General features: G+C 30.3%; 2 protein-coding genes across 2 annotated transcripts; one reads left to right on the forward strand and one right to left on the reverse strand.

Moving 5' to 3' along the window:
• Positions 1-8,224: 8,224 nt before the first annotated feature.
• Positions 8,225-12,317, forward strand: LOC108720579 (putative gustatory receptor 28a). The gene is made up of 6 exons (XM_018444676.1): positions 8,225-8,512; positions 8,721-8,989; positions 9,278-9,460; positions 10,446-10,707; positions 11,028-11,117; positions 12,155-12,317. Exons 1-6 carry the CDS (start codon positions 8,225-8,227, stop codon positions 12,308-12,310), a joined length of 1,248 nt encoding a protein of 415 aa, XP_018300178.1. The 3' UTR covers positions 12,311-12,317.
• Positions 12,318-15,208: 2,891 nt separating this feature from the next.
• LOC108720588 (protein KRI1 homolog) lies at positions 15,209-19,486 on the reverse strand. The gene is made up of 9 exons (XM_018444688.1): positions 19,226-19,486; positions 18,686-18,762; positions 18,108-18,509; positions 17,717-18,033; positions 17,451-17,632; positions 17,121-17,377; positions 16,219-16,482; positions 15,937-16,094; positions 15,209-15,854 (listed from the first exon to the last, which is right to left on the reverse strand). The coding sequence occupies exons 1-9, from the start codon at positions 19,332-19,334 to the stop codon at positions 15,209-15,211; spliced, it is 2,412 nt and encodes an 803-aa protein (XP_018300190.1). The 5' UTR covers positions 19,335-19,486.
• Between the last annotated feature and the right edge of the window lie 29 nt (positions 19,487-19,515).

Genomic DNA, 19,515 nt, shown 5'->3' on the forward strand with positions numbered 1-19,515 from the left:
AAGCAAGTGTAATTAATTAACGCACTGGAATTAACTCAGCTTTCTTGTAATTGTGTTGGACGTGAGAATCAGTAAGAAATTGCAAGGAAAATATTAATTTTCTTTTGAATACTTTAGATGAATGACTTTCGATCGGTTGAAGATTAAAAAGGAAAACATTTTGTCTGAGTAAACGAGAGTACTTTGAGTCGAATACTTTGTGAAAGAGGGAGAAGTGATGAAGCTATTTGCGCGTCCAAAATGCTTCTCCGAAGCGTTAAGATTGGTGACAATACTCAGTTGTTTATTGGGATTTCGTGCTTTTGAGTATCCTCGTGGTTATCCGAGACCTATACTCAGCTTCATCTATTTTTTGTTATTATTTGGTATATTTTACAGTGGCTCGTTCCGCATACAAGAAAAATTCTATGCAAATAACGTTAAACTGCTGAGGATGGAATATTTCCTGTATCGATTATTTTCATACATCTTTATTGTGTCTATAATATTTAAGATGTTCCTGGGTTGGTGGCATACGAAGGTAAGCGAATAAAACAGTACATATGACATATGGCCATTTATACCGCTTATTTTTTTTTATGATATAAAAGATTTATAACAGTTTTAATATAAAACTATGCATCTGTGTGTGTATATTAATTGTAATATTGTCTCATTGTAAATTGATATGTATACAGAAATTCACAGCTTGTTACAAAAAAATCTTCGAGATTGATAAAACATTGCGACAACTTGGATTATCGGTGAACTATAACAGATTATACTTTGTGACGATCGGAATAATAACCGTCTGGATTACAACCGTCTTCATTATTTGCATCACGATTTTTGTTCAATTACAAATACGTACCAACATATTTATTTCAATTTATATTATATTGGTATACGTGTATGCGTTCATTACCATTGGTATTAATACCTTCGAATTCTGCATATTTGTAAAGTACGTAAATTGACTCTATTTAAATAATCCAGAAATTTACTTATTTAGATATACTCACCAATTAATGTGTGGAAAGTAATAATCGCCATTGTTTTGCTTAACTTATTATGAGCTTATTATTACACTTGACGTTAATATTACAACTTTGCCATAAGTGTAAAGCATCTCCACAAATTGACGTAAACATTCTATATATGTACATATATCTAATAAAAAATAGATTTAAAAATAGTTTTATTGAAAGTATAATATTCATTTTTACAATAATTGTAATACTTTCTTAATCCTGCTTTGATTTTTACTTTTTTTATCGCCTTTTCTATAAAATGCAATAGATTAAGGGTGTTTTATACTTGTGAACAATGTTGTATATTACAGTCCCTGGCCACATTATTATGACCATCTTATTTTTTTGCACTTTTTTCTATTTGGTTAAATTTTAAATATATATTATGATGAATTTATTGAACAATTTTATGTTCAATCAATTAATTACAACTTGGCAATGTTAAATCAATTATATTTTATTATAAAATACAGCGAACAAAATATGCAAAATAAATATAAATTGTTGTTAGACATATTAATAAAGCAGTTAGACATGTTAGACATGTTAATAACTTATTTATTTATGCTTTATTAACATGTCTAACAACAATTTATATTTATTACTTACCGTTATATTTTATTAATATTAACAATTTACGTCACGAGACAAAGTGTTCTAAATAGAGGTTATATGTAACTTCGGCGTGGTTAAACAGTTGACACATGTCAAAATGGCGATCTATGTTAGAGTTGCATGCACAGTAATTTAAAAAACAGTATTGCCACTTGAAATACAAATCTTTCTACCACTTTTTATAAAAATTCAATAGTTGTCATAATAATGTGACCAGGGACTGTATGTATAATTTTGTTGTATAGTATGCATAATTTTCTCTGTAATTTTGTGTCGTCAACCATGGATTTTAATTTACTGTTTGTTTGAAGAGATAAAAAATACAAGAGAGAGAGAGAGAGAGAGAGATAATAAGTTTTCTTGATATGTATTAATATGCTGTTATAACGATACAGGTGTTTAGAAGTAAAATTCAAATTAGTTAATCAACTCTTATGCGAGAGTTTAACAAATTTATCAACGAAAGAAATAAAATTAAACGTTTTTGAATTGAAAGATTATGTTAAAACTATGAATACTGAAAAGCAGAAACATATTCTTTCCATGAAGATGATATTTCGAAGGCGACGGAGGGTGACTCGAATAAATGTTTCTGTACCAGAGAAACAAGATAAGATCATATCTCAAATTGAATCTCACTTTCCATCCCAGTTAAAAAAAGAATTACAAAATGAATTTCAAAATCGATTTCGAAAGTACAATTCCATGAAGATAAAATATCAGGAACGTAAACATCTGTTACAGACACTTAAGTGAGTACAGATAATTATGAAATACATTTTAATTAAATTCTATAAAACATAAGGGAGACCGGAGACAAAAGTAACGAGACAATAGTAAAACATCGTTATAATATTTCTTAAACTATAATAGATATGTGTATGCGGCTGCATGGTAAAATTCTGTAGACAGATCGGCATTGAATCGTTTATTTCTCACTAATTCTCGCGGAACGTGTACGAGTGCAGGAGTAGAAATTACTTTTTTCATCCATCAAGTAAGTTTTATTGCGTGCACAAAATCTAAGATTTTTTTTCTTTATAATGAAGGTATAATGTAATTATCATAATATGTTTTAATGATTATCTGCTTTGATGGTTTGCACATTTGGATTGACTTTTATCTAAGTTTTTATTTAAAAAATTTACTATAAATCATAAAATATATCATTAGGAAACAATGGTAATATCAATGCCTGGGGTCAGTTGTAACATTACAATTGTCCCTAAACTTATTTGATTTTATTTTAGTATTATTTTGTACAATGTTATTTGTATTTTTCTTCATAGAATCCCATTAATCCCATTAACAAGAAAATACAAGACAGATAAGAGAAAAATTTATATAAAAGAAGTATCTTTATATATTGTAAATAGACATTTAAAGAAGTTGTAAAGGACCAGTTATCCATTCGTGAAACTGCAAGAAGAGTATGACTTATTGTAGTTGTGTACCTCTGGCAAATGTGATACAATTATCCCCCTCTACCGGGTTGGGACGATTGTAACAAAATTCCTCATAGTCTTTAAACATAACTTTTTTCTAATTACATAAAATAATTAAACCAAAGAAAATTTTATAGCTAAATAAATTTTATATCTAAAGATACATATTTTTTTAATGTAAGTATTATATTTTAACTGTTATAACACTTCAAAGTCAAAATGTTACTTTTGTCCCCGATTTCCCCTATATTTTAAGCATAGATTGCATTTAGTTTTATAATATTTTTCTGAAGTAAAAGTCGAACTAAAATCCAAATAAACTTAAAATCCATTAATTTTGCCATTAAGATATTTAAAATTGACAATTTCATTCATTGTACAGGAAATATTTACATCAGACATTATATATATTTTTTGGAAGATAAAAAAATTTTTTTTTTTAATAATAATATTTTTTATTACCTTTAATGTTTTTAAGACAGGTACATCTGGAGTTGTGTAAAATTTCAAAGGTAGTATGTATTACTTTTGGAGTACAAACAGTTTGGGAGATAGGAGAAATTATTGTGATCCTTACTGTAGCTCTTTATAATTTATACGTTCGATTCATTATACAACAATACAAAGTCAAAAGTTGGGCAGACCAAACAACTTTTACATTGGCAATGGGTTTTCTGAGCATTCTGAAAGCTGTTCCTTTAAGTAGCATTTGCAAGCACGCGGCTGTTGAGGTAATTCATCTCGTTCATTATTGTGTGTGTGTGTGTATGTTTTTATGATTATAAATTTTATAATTAAGCTCTTTGTAGGGAAAACCATCGAAATCATTCATGCGATTAATGGATGTGATGCAAATACGAATATGCAAGAAGAAGTCTGTTGTTGTTATACAATACAGTTATACATATACAGGGTATTCAAAAAAGGTCGAGACTCCGGATTTACTTGGGAGGATGACGTTTTTTGAAAGAAATGTTTCAGATAAAAGTTGTAAGGTATAAAATGATTATCCATTTAGAGATATTATCAGTTTGACCTTGGCGTTGCCAAGGTCAGGCCAAGGTCAAATCGATTTTTTTAAATGAAATACCCTATTTTTAATATCAGAATTTAATAGCTAGTGTCAAAAGCTTTTCAAAACACTGTAATAAAGTTATTTTTCATTAAGTACTTTTCAAGTTATAAGGCTTGAAAGTTACAATATCGCCGCGGGCGCGGCATTAGCATTACGCAAAGTGTCCGACCAATGGCTAAAACCTCTTGAATGTTGTTTAGGATCATGTCCTGAATAACATTTCTTAAAATCAAGGCTGGAGGTTATATCTCTTTAGCCATCGGTCAGACATCTTGCATAATGCTATAATGCCGGCAGTACTGTAAGTTTCAAGCTTTTTAATTATAACTCGAAAAATACTTAATGAAAAATAACTTTATTATAGTCTTTTGAAAAGTTTTTGACATCAGCTATTAGATTCTGGCATCCAAAATACGGTATCCCATTAAAAAAATCGATTTTATCTTGATCTGACCTTGGCGACGCCACTAAGGTCAAACTGATAAGATCTGTAAATAGATCTTTTTATACCTTACAACTTTTGTCTGAAATATTTCTTTCGAAAACGTCATTCTCCCGAGTGAATTCGATCTTTTTTTGAACACCCTATATAATCAATTGCAATTATATGTTTATGTTATATAATTATCGTCCACCATTGTTTCAGATTCAACAGTTTGGTGTTCAAATTTTACAAAGTCCGGTGACATTCTCAGTGTTTGGTCTTACTTTGAATTATCGTATCTTAACCATGGTTTGTACCAATTGCTATTATAGCAACGTTTTATGCAGTAATTCTTAAATAAAGTTGCAAAATTAAATTATGTAATTAAAAATATATGTAACTACAAAAAGATTCAATAATATTCTTTTCATATTTTTAAATCTATCTATCATATTGTAAGTGAAATATATTTATGCTTTTCTTATTTAAGATTTTGGGAATTGTAACAACCGACTTGGTCATCATGGTACAAGTGAGCAACACACTGGAATTGAACAATCCTGTATAAGATGCACATTTTAAAAGAATTATAAGTTAATTAATGATTATCTTTTAAAAATCTTTAAGGGAATCCTAAAGTTGTCTATATTACCGAATATAACGCAATAATTTTTTAATAAAAATTACTTTTTTCTTAAATAATAAATTCAAATAGAAGAGGCTACAAGCCAAGCTGGATGCTCGTAGCCTCTTCTATTTCAATTTATTATTTATTAATTTATTGAGCCTTTTTATCTTATTGTATTTATTTTTTTTCTTTTACAGATTCAAAAATCCTTTTCTATGATTGAAGTATACGTATTAGTACGTGTTTGTGAAGTGAAGTTTATGCTGAACGAAAAATATTGTTAGATTGAAATCTTTTTTACTTTCTTAATCCAATATGGCATCAGAGTTGTCAATATCGTAACAACATATGTGCTTAGTACAAAAGCTTTGCAATCTGTATTTACGAAATTGTGGTTCACAGATTATAGTAATAGTTTACACGAATAAACAATGTGGAGTTCTTAGAATTAGACTTAAATGTTTAATTAAAACGCTAGTGTTCTATGAAAATTTATGTATATCATATCATATGTGCGTACGATATTGATGTAGTATATAAAGATATGTTGATGTGTCGCATTTGGTAAAACAGCGATCTCGTCGAAGTTCGAGTTTCATTTTAGGATTCCCTTAAATTATGACAGAATCATATAATCGTATAACAAACGAATGTCGTAAAGTGTCATAAAAATAAAAGTTACTCTCTAAATTATTTGGAGTGAGATCAAGAGTGGTAATATTCACTCTTTTGGAGATTAACTCCAAAAAGTTTAGAAAGTACGTAAAATAGATAAGTCTTTGTAAAATAGATACAGTAGTCTCTGTAAAATATTTAATAAATTCTTTTACTTTTTCTCTTTAAATTTTAGAATAAAATTTTACTTGTTGTAATTTATCGAACAAAACCGACATTACTATCCATTTCTCTGTAAATTTTTCTGTAAATTTTACAGATAAAATTTTTACAAATGTAAAAATAGTTAGTATTATTTAATATATATACATATAACGATATTTAATATAAAGATGTCATAAATTTTTGATAAATTAATTCAATAAATTTATATAATAAAACAATAATGATAGAGAAGTATCCGTAATATATTTTTCGATATTTAACTTTGTCAATTTGGAAAAGCGGACTACGTACGGGCCTAAATTTCAAATAGTCGAAGATGTTTATAACCAGGGTTGGCAAGTAACGCTGTTACTTTGTTGATCGTTACCTTGTTATAATAACGATTTGGTAATGACATTGTGAATTTTTTATGATGGTAATGCTAACATCAGAGTTAGAAAAGTCAATCGTTACTTGTAATGGATTGAAAAAGTCATTTGTTACTGAAAAAAATAACTCCTAATTTGTAACGCATTACTTTTTAGTAACGAGTAACGTTACGCGTAACGTTACGTGTTACTCGTTATATTTATAACTTTTTCAGTGTAACGCGTAATAGTGACAAATTATTTTTCAAAGTGACTTTTATAACCTCAGTACAACCTTAGCGTTTAGTTAGTTAGCTTTACCGTCGTAAAAAATTGCAATATCATCATCAAATTGTTTACTATAAAAAGTAACGACAAAGTAACTGAAAAGAAATGTTTGCTAATTCTGCTATATACTTTTTAGTATATGCGTCAGTTATTATAAATATTTTCTGTTTCATCTTAATATTTACTATTAATTTCCCTTTATTACGACATTACTGCACGTAGTGTGCGAGATCTATATGTATATCGGAGTGTGTAGTACAACCTCCCGAATGTAGAATACCTTGCAATATGCACGATAGTTGCTTGTAATTAATTAAATAATACGTTATGAAATAGAACTTTTACAATAATATTAAATATAAAAAATTCTTAATAGAAGTGTTGAAAAGGACTACGAACCATAAGAAAATAATATTTAAATTAAAGATATAATATTTTTTAATTAGCGAAACAATAATACAACAAAAATACAAACGGCGTTTCGAGCCCGATCGGGTCATTCTCAATGTTATAATTACAAAGTAAAAAATTCTGATTATTAATAATTTACAGAATAATTTTTTCTAATATATGACAATATATTAAAATTTTTTTGTTGCATATCAATCTTCTTTTACAAATGTCAGTAACACAAACTTGCATTTTTAATCCTCGCATTGTCGTTAATAAGATAGCTCTTAGCTTGATACTTTGCACGATATCGATCTTCCCGATGAAGTCTCCTGGGTATTTATCCATTATGAGATCACGGACACCCGATGTATTCGTCGCTTATTTCACACTACTTGCCTTGTCATCGTTTAAATTTATCATTATTTCTATTGCATAATATTGCTTTTCCATCTATAACAATTTAATGCCATTTGGTAGAGTTTGCTACAATTTAAAAAAATTTGCTCAGAACATCAATACTAAAAAACATTTTAATCAAGATATTAAATTTCTGTTTTAATTTTTGCGTCTTGTTGAAAAAAACTATCTTTAATACGGAGAAAAATAGAACAAGTAGCAAGGAACTTGATATTACATCGTGCTGATCTTTTTAAGAATTAAAAATAATAGCAATTTTTTTTCAAAATTTCTCTCGCGACCTCCTTATAATCCATCCACAGAGACGTTATTTAACATTTCGGTGATAAGACAGCGAAATTTCAGAAATTTTGAAATTCCACAGAGTATTCGCTGTGGAAATGAAAAAAAAGACGCAGACGACTATTTATACAATACGCTTGCGAGTGGATATTGATTATAAGATGAGTGAATGAATCCTTTGGGACATACGGACATTGCGAGGCATCGCGAACATCGTTTACTTAGATTGTGCGTTCACCACTTCACCGCCGCCGCCACCTGTTCGACCACCTTCGGCTTCCCACTTTTGTCGGGGGTGACATTTAGTATCACGCTGTCCGCATGTGTACAGAACACGCGAGGTGACATAGTTACGATACTCGTTCATTTTTCAATTGCGAGGTGCACGTACATTTGTAATTCGACGGCGAAGGGCCCGTCGTTATCAAGGCCAGTGGGTGTATTTTGATCATTCACGAAGATGTTCGAGCCGAAGACTGTACGTGAAATGGTCTCGCCGATGTTAATAGCGAACGCCATTGTCGGCATGGGAAATTGGTCCACCAATCGAGGCAGATTTCTAAACATCGCGTACTCGTTGATCTGTCTGGTGACGTATTGCGTCGTGATGAAACTGTCGATACAGTACCTGGGAACTTATTATTTGCCTAAAATGAATTCACTCGGGAACTATACATTTCATGGGATCTTCTACGCCAACATCTGCCTGACGGTCTGCCTCATTCCTTGCGGCTGGTTGAGGAGAAAGGTAATTTAATTTAAGGGATTGTCATAGAGATTGACATTAGCGTGCGAAAATTTTAAGATCTAAAATCTAATTAAGAGAGAGAGAAAAAAGATTAATTTTTATATATTATATAAATATAAGCTCTTTATTCAACTCTCAAAATGGATTCTTGATTTACTGAACGTGGACTCGTGCGACTTGCATTATTGTTATTTTTTGACATTCGCAGTATATGAAGGCAGCAATGATGCGCATAACGATGTGCGAGAAATCTTTGGAGCAAATGGGATTGGAGAAGAACTATCGGAAATTGTATCGTAATCAGCTTATCGCTCTCACATTCGTCGTAGTGGTATTCATCGTATTCACAGTGGTCAATTATGCCGGGATGTTCAAGGATGATACACCTACGCATGTCAAAATTGTCATTATGTTTGCCTTTAATTATCCCGTCGGCTTGCTCTATGTGAGTGACGCATCGTTCTTACACTGGGTCAGGTAAAGTGATCTCGCATGAGTACAAATGAATATTTAACGAATTAATCTCATCTACAAATGCATAAATTAATAGCTTTGAGAGATTCGCAATAATTTTATACTACTTTTACTTTTGCTAGTTGCAAATTTTTGTACATTCCGCGACTTCAGTACTCTCTAAATTTTAGTATTACAAAAGAGTGAGATTTCACTCTGAGAAATTTAGAGAGTATAATTATTGAAAATTATATATTTGTAAATAATTGTTGCTGGCTTTCTCTCTCTTGCTCTTGCCATGAACGTTTGAAGCTACTCGAAGACTCGGTTCACTCAACTGAACAATCTACTGAGACGCATGTTAACGACCACGCCAGATTCGCCGCAGCACAAAAGGGTACTGAAAATGAAGGACGAGTGGAACAAGTTTGTCGCATCTACGACGCAGGAGGATTCCAAGTCTAAGGATAATACCGACACGATGAGGGCTGTTAAGTGAGATTTTTACTTAAACACGTATAAAAATAAATTTTTTGTAATTTTGCACATTAAGACCACCTTGCATGTACACGTGTATTTTTTTGTACACGTGGATATTTACAATTGCGCTACTCAGAATTTGCATGATAACAAGTCATTTATGACTAATGGTTAATGTCAATTTTATCTTGATCTGTTATACATTTATTTTCGAAAAATATGGTAATTAACACATTCACAACTCACAACCGATGACGTGGTACCACAAATGTACTGTTTTTTTCACAAATTAATTAAAACTGATAGTCTGATGTATTAATTGTAAGTTATGTTACAGAATAATGTTTATTTGTATATTAATCTGTATTATTTTATTATTATTACTGTTTTATTAGTTTCTTTTCCGTAAAATCTGTATAATTAATTATTAACTAAAAATTAAAAATTCAATTATATTAATACTCTATGCAATGAGCATAATTCCTCATTTTATCATTTTCCTTTTTGCTAATTGAATTACGTAATTTCATTTATACAATTTTTATTGTACTACTATCTATATATGTATATTAAAATATTATTTAAATAAATTATTCCTTTCAAATTTTTCTTTGTAACATAATGTTAACAAATGATCTTTAATTCCTTAGTTTATTTAATTTTCATATATACACAAATTATTTTTATTAAAATTGAAATTCAATTTTATGTTCAACTCTCAGTTATATTATATCAGTGCATTTTTGTTTAAAAACACATACAACAAAAGAATTTTCACTTTTTACATTTCCACTCTAGGAAAAAAGTTACATGATAGCTACCCTGGTTCACCGTATGAATTCCTATTTATTTATTCCTGAAAATAATAAAATTAAATATAACAAATTTATTCGTAATTGATTTAGTTTTTTAGTACCTTGTAGTAGAATGTATTACAATGCATACATACTTTTTCGAAACGATTTGGATGATAATGTTTTCTTCTTTATGCTGAATAAAGGCAAGTTCATTTGGAATTAATCAAGTCTACCAGGAGTACGAATGATGCGTTCGGCATACAGATCCTTTTTTCTATGACGGTGTCGTTCGTATTCATCACTAGTCTCCTATACTACGCTTACAAGGTTTTCTGGCAGGGAGACTATGAGAAGGAAAAATACCAGAAGGAAAATTACCAGAAGGAAATAATACCGGTCATTAGCTGGATTCTGTTCTACTCATCGAAGGTCCTCGTTATAAATCATATGTGTGCAATGACGAGCGTTGAGGCAAGCAAAATTTTTATACGCCCTTTCATTTTTTCTTGTTTGTGTGTTTTGGAGAATCAGTAAAAACATAAGTTCTTTCAAATATTATCGTTTTTTTGAGTAGTGACAAAAATAAATTGGTTTGTCGCGTGGTAACAATCGCGATATAATATATTGATGCATGAACTTTCGCAGGCTGCGAACACAGGTGATATAATTTGCGAGTTGTACGAGCCAACGACCAGCAAAGAATTTCGTGCGGAGGCAAGTCCATCATCTTATCTTAATGTAATGAAATAACGAGAAACAACAATTAATATCGAAATTTGTTACAGATACGAGATTTCACTCTGCAATTGATACAAAATCCGTTGACATATACAGCGTGTGGCTTCTTCAATCTGGATCACACGTTCATTCATGGGGTAAGTGTTATCCGTGGTCTACAATGGGCAGTAGCAGTAGTGAATTAAGGAGTAGGTGCAGAAATCGACTAATCGTAGTTGATTATCTTTCTCACATTCGATTATGATTGGTTGATTTCTGCGTCTACTCCTTAATCCACTACTGCTACTGCCCATTGTAGACCACGCATTAATGGATCGCTTGAATTTCATAAAGCGGAAAGTTGTTTCAGAGATGTGAAGTGGTACGATAAGTTTCTTGAAATTTATTGTAAAAATAAAGACTTTTAACCTATTGTAAAAATATAGATTCTTGGATAATCGCTCGCGCACATGATGCGTTAGTATGACCTATTATACTTTATTTTCATCCTAATAATACCGTTGTTTATTAGCATTAGTTTTCATTTACTCTTTGTTACTTCAGTAACGATTAATCTGAGACTTTGTCTTGTAACTTTTATGCCTGCAATTAAGGGCCATGGTACACAAAAAAACTTAGTAAAACGTAAGCAGTAAGTGAATTGACCAATCACAGTAGAGTCCGTAAGGCTATAACATAAGCAGTAGCAAATCCAACATATTGATTTTCTTAATGCTTACGTCTTACTGCCTTAAATTTTTTGTGTGCTAGGGTCCTAAGAATTAATCGAAAGTTACAAAATTTCGCATGTAACGCCAAAACACGATGAGACTAAAGTGTACATAATATTTCGTGCTTCACTACAATAAAAAATTCTGTAGAGATGAAGTCTTTGATATTCTTGTCACTCATTTTGTAATTTTGATCAATTAGTTTTATTTGCTTGAAAAAAAAAATAAAATTTGATTCTGAAAAAAATACAGCAATAAATTTGCAATAAATTACATAAAAAGTGGCAAAAATTGAAAAACAGCGATTATTTTTTTTTTTTATATTTATTCAGAGATATACAAATATAGGAGTTTTTGGGCTGTCCACATCTACACAATTAGGATCTTTAAAAATAATATATAAAACCTCTCTTTCACTCAAACAAAATATACAGAAACAAATTATTGAATTTCTTTCTTCTCAGGTCATTGGCTCGGTCACCACCTATCTCGTGATTCTCATCCAAGTAGGAGATTTACCTACGGGAAATCCGGATAGACCACCGAATACTACCATACGAACCGACGAGTCGAATTTTACTATGATCACCGATGCATTTACAACCATTGCTTCTCCGTAAAAGCAAATTTCGCACATTTTTCATTTCTCATTGTTCTGTACAGATTTAAGAAATTGAAGATTTGATGAAATACGCGTGTGACCGTTTTTGTGAATATATATACCTATATACTTTGCGTCACGTGATGCGAAGATGAAAAAAGTCAATTATTTCTTTTTATCGGGTGCTGAAACTTTCATGCACGGAAATAATATACATACATATTTTAGCAAATTGAAGTATTATTTACTATTATATGTAGAATAAAGTGTTATTCTATATCTTTTTCTATAAATGTGATATCGATTTTTCTCCAGAAGAGAACACAGTAAGCAGAATAATCGCAAGATAAAAACCGCTTTTTGTAGAACTAAATTTATTTTATGTCTAAATGCACTCACTTTTTTTTATAGTTCCTAATGAGTCCCCAAATTTACATTTCTATCTTCGCGATTGTAGACGAAGGGGCATCGCTGCAAGGTGTTTAATTGTCCGATTAGTTAACGAGGAACCGATGAGATCGGATTCTACCCGACGATTTTCCGCCAATTAGAACGCCGCCGGGGATATTGTGTCAATTACACTACCCTAAGTGCACTTATCCTCCTCGGTTACTATCCAGATGGAGGTGTTAGCCCGTGAAATTCGGTCCTACCGTAATTCAATAGCTCCTATAACTCGGGCACAGCTTCCTATCCCCGATCAATTATATCGATTATACGTGCGAGTCGCAACGTGAAACTTTCGCAGGACTTCTTTTTTTCTCCTATAAATTCTTTCAAATTTAATTAAAGATATTTTTTTATCTTTATATAGTATTTTATATTTAAATAATACTTATGCTATTTTTTTTATTTATTATTCCTTCGATGTGCGGATGTCATAATAATGTTTTAATGCTTCTATTAAATTTGTTTATATATCTTCTTTTTGTACTTGTCGAATATATACAAACAAATTAATCATTAAATCCTATTTCTGAAAAGCAAGAATTCGAGCAATTTTAGAATTAAGATACTGCAAAAAATATTTCACTGTATAGAACTGCGCTTTACTTTAACGCACCCGACGATGTTCTATCGGCGCATTTGATGCATAATCCGTGAGGAAACATGTTCGAACGTACGGTTCGAAGACCAAGGGGAACGTGTAGGACGTACGTTTACATCGAGGATAACATTAATTGGGAATTAAGGGCGCGAACGCCGGTGGCCGTCAGGAGCCACCTGCTACTATACTGGTACTCCTCGTCGAGCCGAGGGGATTGATTTATTGTACCCGGGGGAGAAAGAGGGTTTGCCGACCGTTTCGAAGCGAGTCTAACCAATGTCGTTGTTCCCTTCTGTTAAATAAAATTCTGAAGAGGATGCATTATCAACGATATTGTTTTCTACAGTCGCCCTTTTCCCCGCAAGTGATCGAATCTTTTGTTTTAAATTACACATGATCACGTTTTATACGATTTGATAGCCACAATTCTGTTTATTCTTTAATATTATACTTATAGATAAATATAAAATATAGATATATTATAATATAAAAATACTTCTGAATTAAATTGAGTATACATATACTTATAGATAATTATAAAATATAGATATAATATAAAAATACTAATGAATTAAATTGAGAAGAATGTATAAATCGAAATATTGAAATTTTAAATAAATATTTTAAATGTGATAATATATTTCTATATATTGCTCATTTGTTACAACAGCGATACAATTAGAAAAATAAAGTTCTTCAGGAAATAAGCTTAAATATTTTGAATCGTTAAAATGTCATATTAATTTTGAAATACAACTTTGAATGTTAATAATCGATATAATAATAGAGAAATAAAAGTACTTTTAATATACTTTTAATGTATTTTTAATGTATGTCTTAATGTACTTTTAATGCGTGTTTTTTTTCATGTTATCGGTTTTTTACAAGCAATTAAAAAATGACACGTCATTGTTATAACAAATAAATGACATGTATATTTTTTATATAATGTAATCTGTTAAATCGAAACGGCTGTAATAGAAATATTTAACGTGGAAAATAAATATCTGCTGCGATTAAAAATGATTTTATTAATGTTCCATTATAAAAAAAAGTTATAATAATGCATATATAAAACAATCTTAGTAATATATGTACAATATAATCTTCCTTGAAAAAACTCAATTTCTGATTTAATTTTCCAGAAGCATGATCACATATATTGCTTAAAAATTAATTTGATTAATAATTATCGAAAAATTAAGTGTTTTAATTAAAATTTGTTTTTTAATTATTTTCGTTAAAATTTTAACGGATCGAAAGGAAAAATGTATAGTATAGACTTTTAAGTTGGATATGTACGCGAAGAACTTGGTAAATGAAATCTGTAACGCGCCGATCAATGGGCTGTTTTCTCTTGAGCGAAGCATACGGGCTGGATTAGAGATGGAAATTGTTGGATATAGGCAAACACAAACAGTAGCGTACGATCCTAATAATCCGCAAACGTCGTTTATCATCCGAAAGCGGATCCACCCTAACTCGAGACCACTCCTACTCGAGGGTGCGCGCAGTCGCTGACTGTTGTCTCTTATTCATTTTTGTGTGTGTGTGTGTGTGTGTAATATATATAGGCTTTTATTTTTATTATAATGTACAGCTTGTAGCTCTATCTTATTTATACGATTTATATGCTTTTATATTAAACTTGTCATGCCTATATATATATATCGATACATTTTTCTATTTCTTTATTGTAACTTTGCGATATGATCTGATTTATATTGTATATATACATATATGTACATACATTATATCAATAGAAAAATAATAATAAATGCTAAAAAATAAATGCTGGAATTTAAAATCATATAGATATAATTTTATATTTGCTATATTTATGAATATGCAAATACAGAAAATCCATATTTATAATCTTTTATTACCATATTTTAATTTATTTTTCAATTTCTTAGCATTTATTCCATATGTTTTCAATCTTTCTGTATTCAAAGACATCATTGGATCATCATAATTTGGTTTGCATCTTCCAGTATTCATTTGGTTAAATTGAGAGCGCCTATTCTTGTTTTTCCTCTTACCTGTAAATTTGTCAATAGCTATCTTTTTGTTATTATTTTCTGTTTTAATTTTGTTATTAATCTCTGTTTTATTTTTGTTATTATTCTCTATGTTATTAATAACGTCCATTTTTATTTGAGAATCTTCTGTCGTTGTGTTATCTATCTTCACTTTCTTAGAAATCGGAGCATCGCTGTTGACTTCGTTGACTCGTTTCTGCTTTTTATTCTTATTTACTATATTTTCCTCTTGTGCATCCTCATTTTTTTCCTCCTTTCCACTTTCATCCTTACTATTATTATGTAAATTATTCGGTACATCATTTTCTGTTATATGCATGATTTTTTCTCTAGAAACAATATCAGCATCTATAAACAATCCTGCGTTAGGATTAATGGTTTTAGCTCTCTTCTTTCGCCTACGTTTCTTATTATTAGTTTCAGTTTGTTCAGTAATATTTTCGTCTTTTTCTTCTTTTGTCTCTTCTGGTTCGCTAAATATACAAGAGAATAATATGTAATTTATAGTACATATAAAATCATATCATATGTTCTTAATTCTCGTATAATACTTACGTATATAAACTCTTAAGAATTTTTCGCTTATTTACTTCATTCATCGATTTTTTTTTATATATTTGAATCTCATTATTTTCTATGTGTTCTGGTTTATATTTAAGAGCTTGTCTCAGAGAACACCACTTATTTAACTCCTTATCATCAGCCATTAAAATCTTAAAATAAGATAATGTACATATATTTATTAAATTATAAATTATAAGAATTATTATATTATTAAAAACGATTTCGTTAGTTATTAGTTTTAATATTAATAAATTTTACACAATTAACACTTACTTCTTCAACACTTAATCCATAGTCATTTGGCACTACTTTTCGATATTTAAATCTACAAGGTAAATCTCCAATCATGTCCTCATAATCCAACGAGTAATATTGATCAAAATAACCTGCATATGAAGGAAATTGTTTTGGATCAAATTTCGGTTTTTCCTTTGCTATAAGTTCAGCAAATTTAGAGCGCTTCCTGTGTTTTCTCTTTTTTGTATTTTCTGTGAGTTCAGATTGTAAATCTCGGGATTCATTATAATCTGCATCCATCTATAATCAGATGACTAGTAAAGTTCCTATATACGAGGGGGGACCCAAAAAAAACGGGAATTTCGTCATAACTTCTTTATTTCTCAATATTTTAACACCAAATTTTGATCACCTTCAAAGTATTCGCCATTGACCACAACGCACTTCTCCAAACGATTCTTCCATTGTTCAAAACAGTTTTTAAATTCACTCATCGGGATGTCCTTTAAGCCTTCCAGCGATTTTTGTTTCACCTCCTCCACAGTGGCAGATTCGATTGCAGAGGTGTTGTGCACGCGGAGTTCGTTCCCCCGGGTCAAACTGCCAACCAGAAGCTCTACTTGGAGGTTTTTGTTCCCCAGACTCAAAAGGAATATGAAAGGAAAGCGTTTTGCCACTGTGGAGGAGGTGAAACAAAAATCGCTGGAAGGCTTAAAGGACATCCCGATGAGTGAATTTAAAAACTGTTTTGAACAATGGAAGAATCGTTTGGAGAAGTGCGTTGTGGTCAATGGCGAATACTTTGAAGGTGATCAAAATTTGGTGTTAAAATATTGAGAAATAAAGAAGTTATGACGAAATTCCCGTTTTTTTTGGGTCCCCCCTCGTAAAATATATTAGTAAAATACCATATAATAGATAAGTTATAAAATAAGTACATTAAAATCTAGATCTTCACAATGAGGTTCTTCGTATGGTTCAGTTTTTATGTCAATTTTATCTGTAGTTGGATCATAAAAGTCCCACTTCTCGATATCCAATTCTTCATCAATCTCTGGGAATTCTGGCTTCTGCATTTCATCTTTACCACTAGCATAATATTCGTCATTAAAAATCTCTTTCATCTTTTTGTCATGTTCATTTGGATCAAAATCAGAATCAAAATCAACATTATCGAAGCGCATATCATCATTTCCTGCAGTAGACATAACATAATGTTGAATAATTTAACATAAATTTTACACGTTTAAAAATTAAAGTTATGTTACCTGTGATTTCTTTCAATTTTTCTATTTTGTCTTCTATTTCTTTTCTCTTCAACGCCTTCAATTGCTTTAGTTCTTCTCTCTTTTGTTGTTTCTCTTGCTCTTTTCTTTGCTTAACTTCTGCTCTTTTCTGAGCTCTGCGCGTATCTTTTTTCCGCATTGAATTTTCCATTGTTCGTGGATACCTTAAAACATAAAATTCACGAATAAAAAAAATTTAGCATATTTAATAATTAACATTTATATTTAAATTAAATAAGAACTTGTACCTTTTGATATATTCTTGATCAGGTTCTTCATATCTAAAATTGTATTTACGTTCAAATTCCTCTTGCTTTTCAATAGTCTTTTCATCTTCTGACAAGTTCTCATCGCTGTCATGAATAACTTGATTATACTCCAAGTCAACATCATATGATTCTTTATCTATATATTTATTATTTAAAATATAATCTCTTAAAAATTTCTCATTTGAATCTAAATTGGGATCCAACCAAAAATCGCGTAATGGTTTAAGAATTTTCTTGTCCTTGAGATCTATGTTCACTTCTTGACCTTTCAACCACTCCTTATATGATTCTTCTTCCTAAATAAAACAATAATAGTATTATACACAATAATACATATATACACATGTAAAAATATAATCATTGAAAGTACTTTGAGTTTTTCATCTTCTGTTTTTTGTTTTATTTTTAAAAGGTCATTATTCTCATCTTCATCTTCATCTTTTAGAGAATGTTTAAAACTATCTCTTAATTCTTTTTGTTCCTGTACATAAGTGGATGTTTTAGATTCAGCTCTCTGTTTTGCATCATCTTCATCTTCGCTGCTACTAAACCGTCCATCTCTCTCTAATATTATCTTACGTTCATAATCGCGTAAAGAAATAGGTTTCTCTTTTTTTGACTTTTTCTTTTCTATTTCTTTTGCTTCAGTACTTTCCGATGTTCCAGGTTTGTCAATATCATTAAAACCTTTTTCATCATATATGCTCGGATCTTCAGATTTCAAACAAGCCAATGTTATGAGAAACTGTTTATCAAATTCTGGATCTTGAATCTAAAAAAAATTAATTACTATTATTATGCATTTTTAAAATTAGTATTATTGTACATAAAGCTAGATTTTTATGAGATGGAAAGGAGACAAAATCTAATAAGTTAAGAAAATATTTATGATAAAATATATGATAAGAGTAATTAATAATATGTTAAACAAATTAAAAATTAACATACATTCTCATCCTCTGATGAACTGCTATCACTGGACTCATCCTCTGAAAATGCAGCATCTTCTCCATATCTTGCCTTCACTGCAAGATGATTAAAAATAGGAAAAAAATTATAATTATATATATACTTAAAGCACTATGTAAAATAATAATTTAATGTAATAATTTAATATTAATTGTTAGATATAGTAGATGAGGTATAAGATTTTTCTAATTCAATGAAATATTTTTTTTTCTCTCTGATTCTTTTATGTATATCAATCAATTATAATCATGTCACTTTAATATAATTTTTAGATAGAGAAATTTTTGCATCTTAGGATGATCCTGTAAAAGATTCTCGACTTTTAGTTGCACAGATCCTGAGTTCGACTCCTACACTATATATATATATATGTATATGACTTAGTTTGTAAGAAATTGAAAAAGTTAAACAGTTAAAAAGAAAACAAATTTTTAAAAGAGATAGTACTGCGTGTGTGTTCTAATTAAAAATTATCCAATAAAAAATCTTTTGCGTCTGTTAAGGGTTAGGTTCACTCACGTTTATGTAATTCTTCCTTTTGACGAAAATTATCGTAGATATTGGCATATTCTTTGTTTATCTTCAATTCTCCATCGGAATTGGAGTCATCGCAATTGAATAACGACATGTTACGAGTCTCTTTCACCAACTTTTAGTTAAATTAATCGACGATTGGTCGTGGTGCACAAAACATGGGTCGTGGACGTCGTGGGCTGCATTCCACTTAACGCTCGCGAGCATCGTTTATCCTTGTTTAACATTTGATAAACGACAAGGATGAAATGATTCCACGAGCGTTGTGAGCGTTA

The sequence above is a fragment of the Mycetomoellerius zeteki genome, unplaced genomic scaffold (assembly GCF_001594055.1).
Source record: "Mycetomoellerius zeteki isolate Tzet28-1 unplaced genomic scaffold, Tzet1.0 scaffold102, whole genome shotgun sequence".
In the NCBI taxonomy this organism is placed as follows: Eukaryota; Metazoa; Arthropoda; class Insecta; order Hymenoptera; family Formicidae; genus Mycetomoellerius; species Mycetomoellerius zeteki.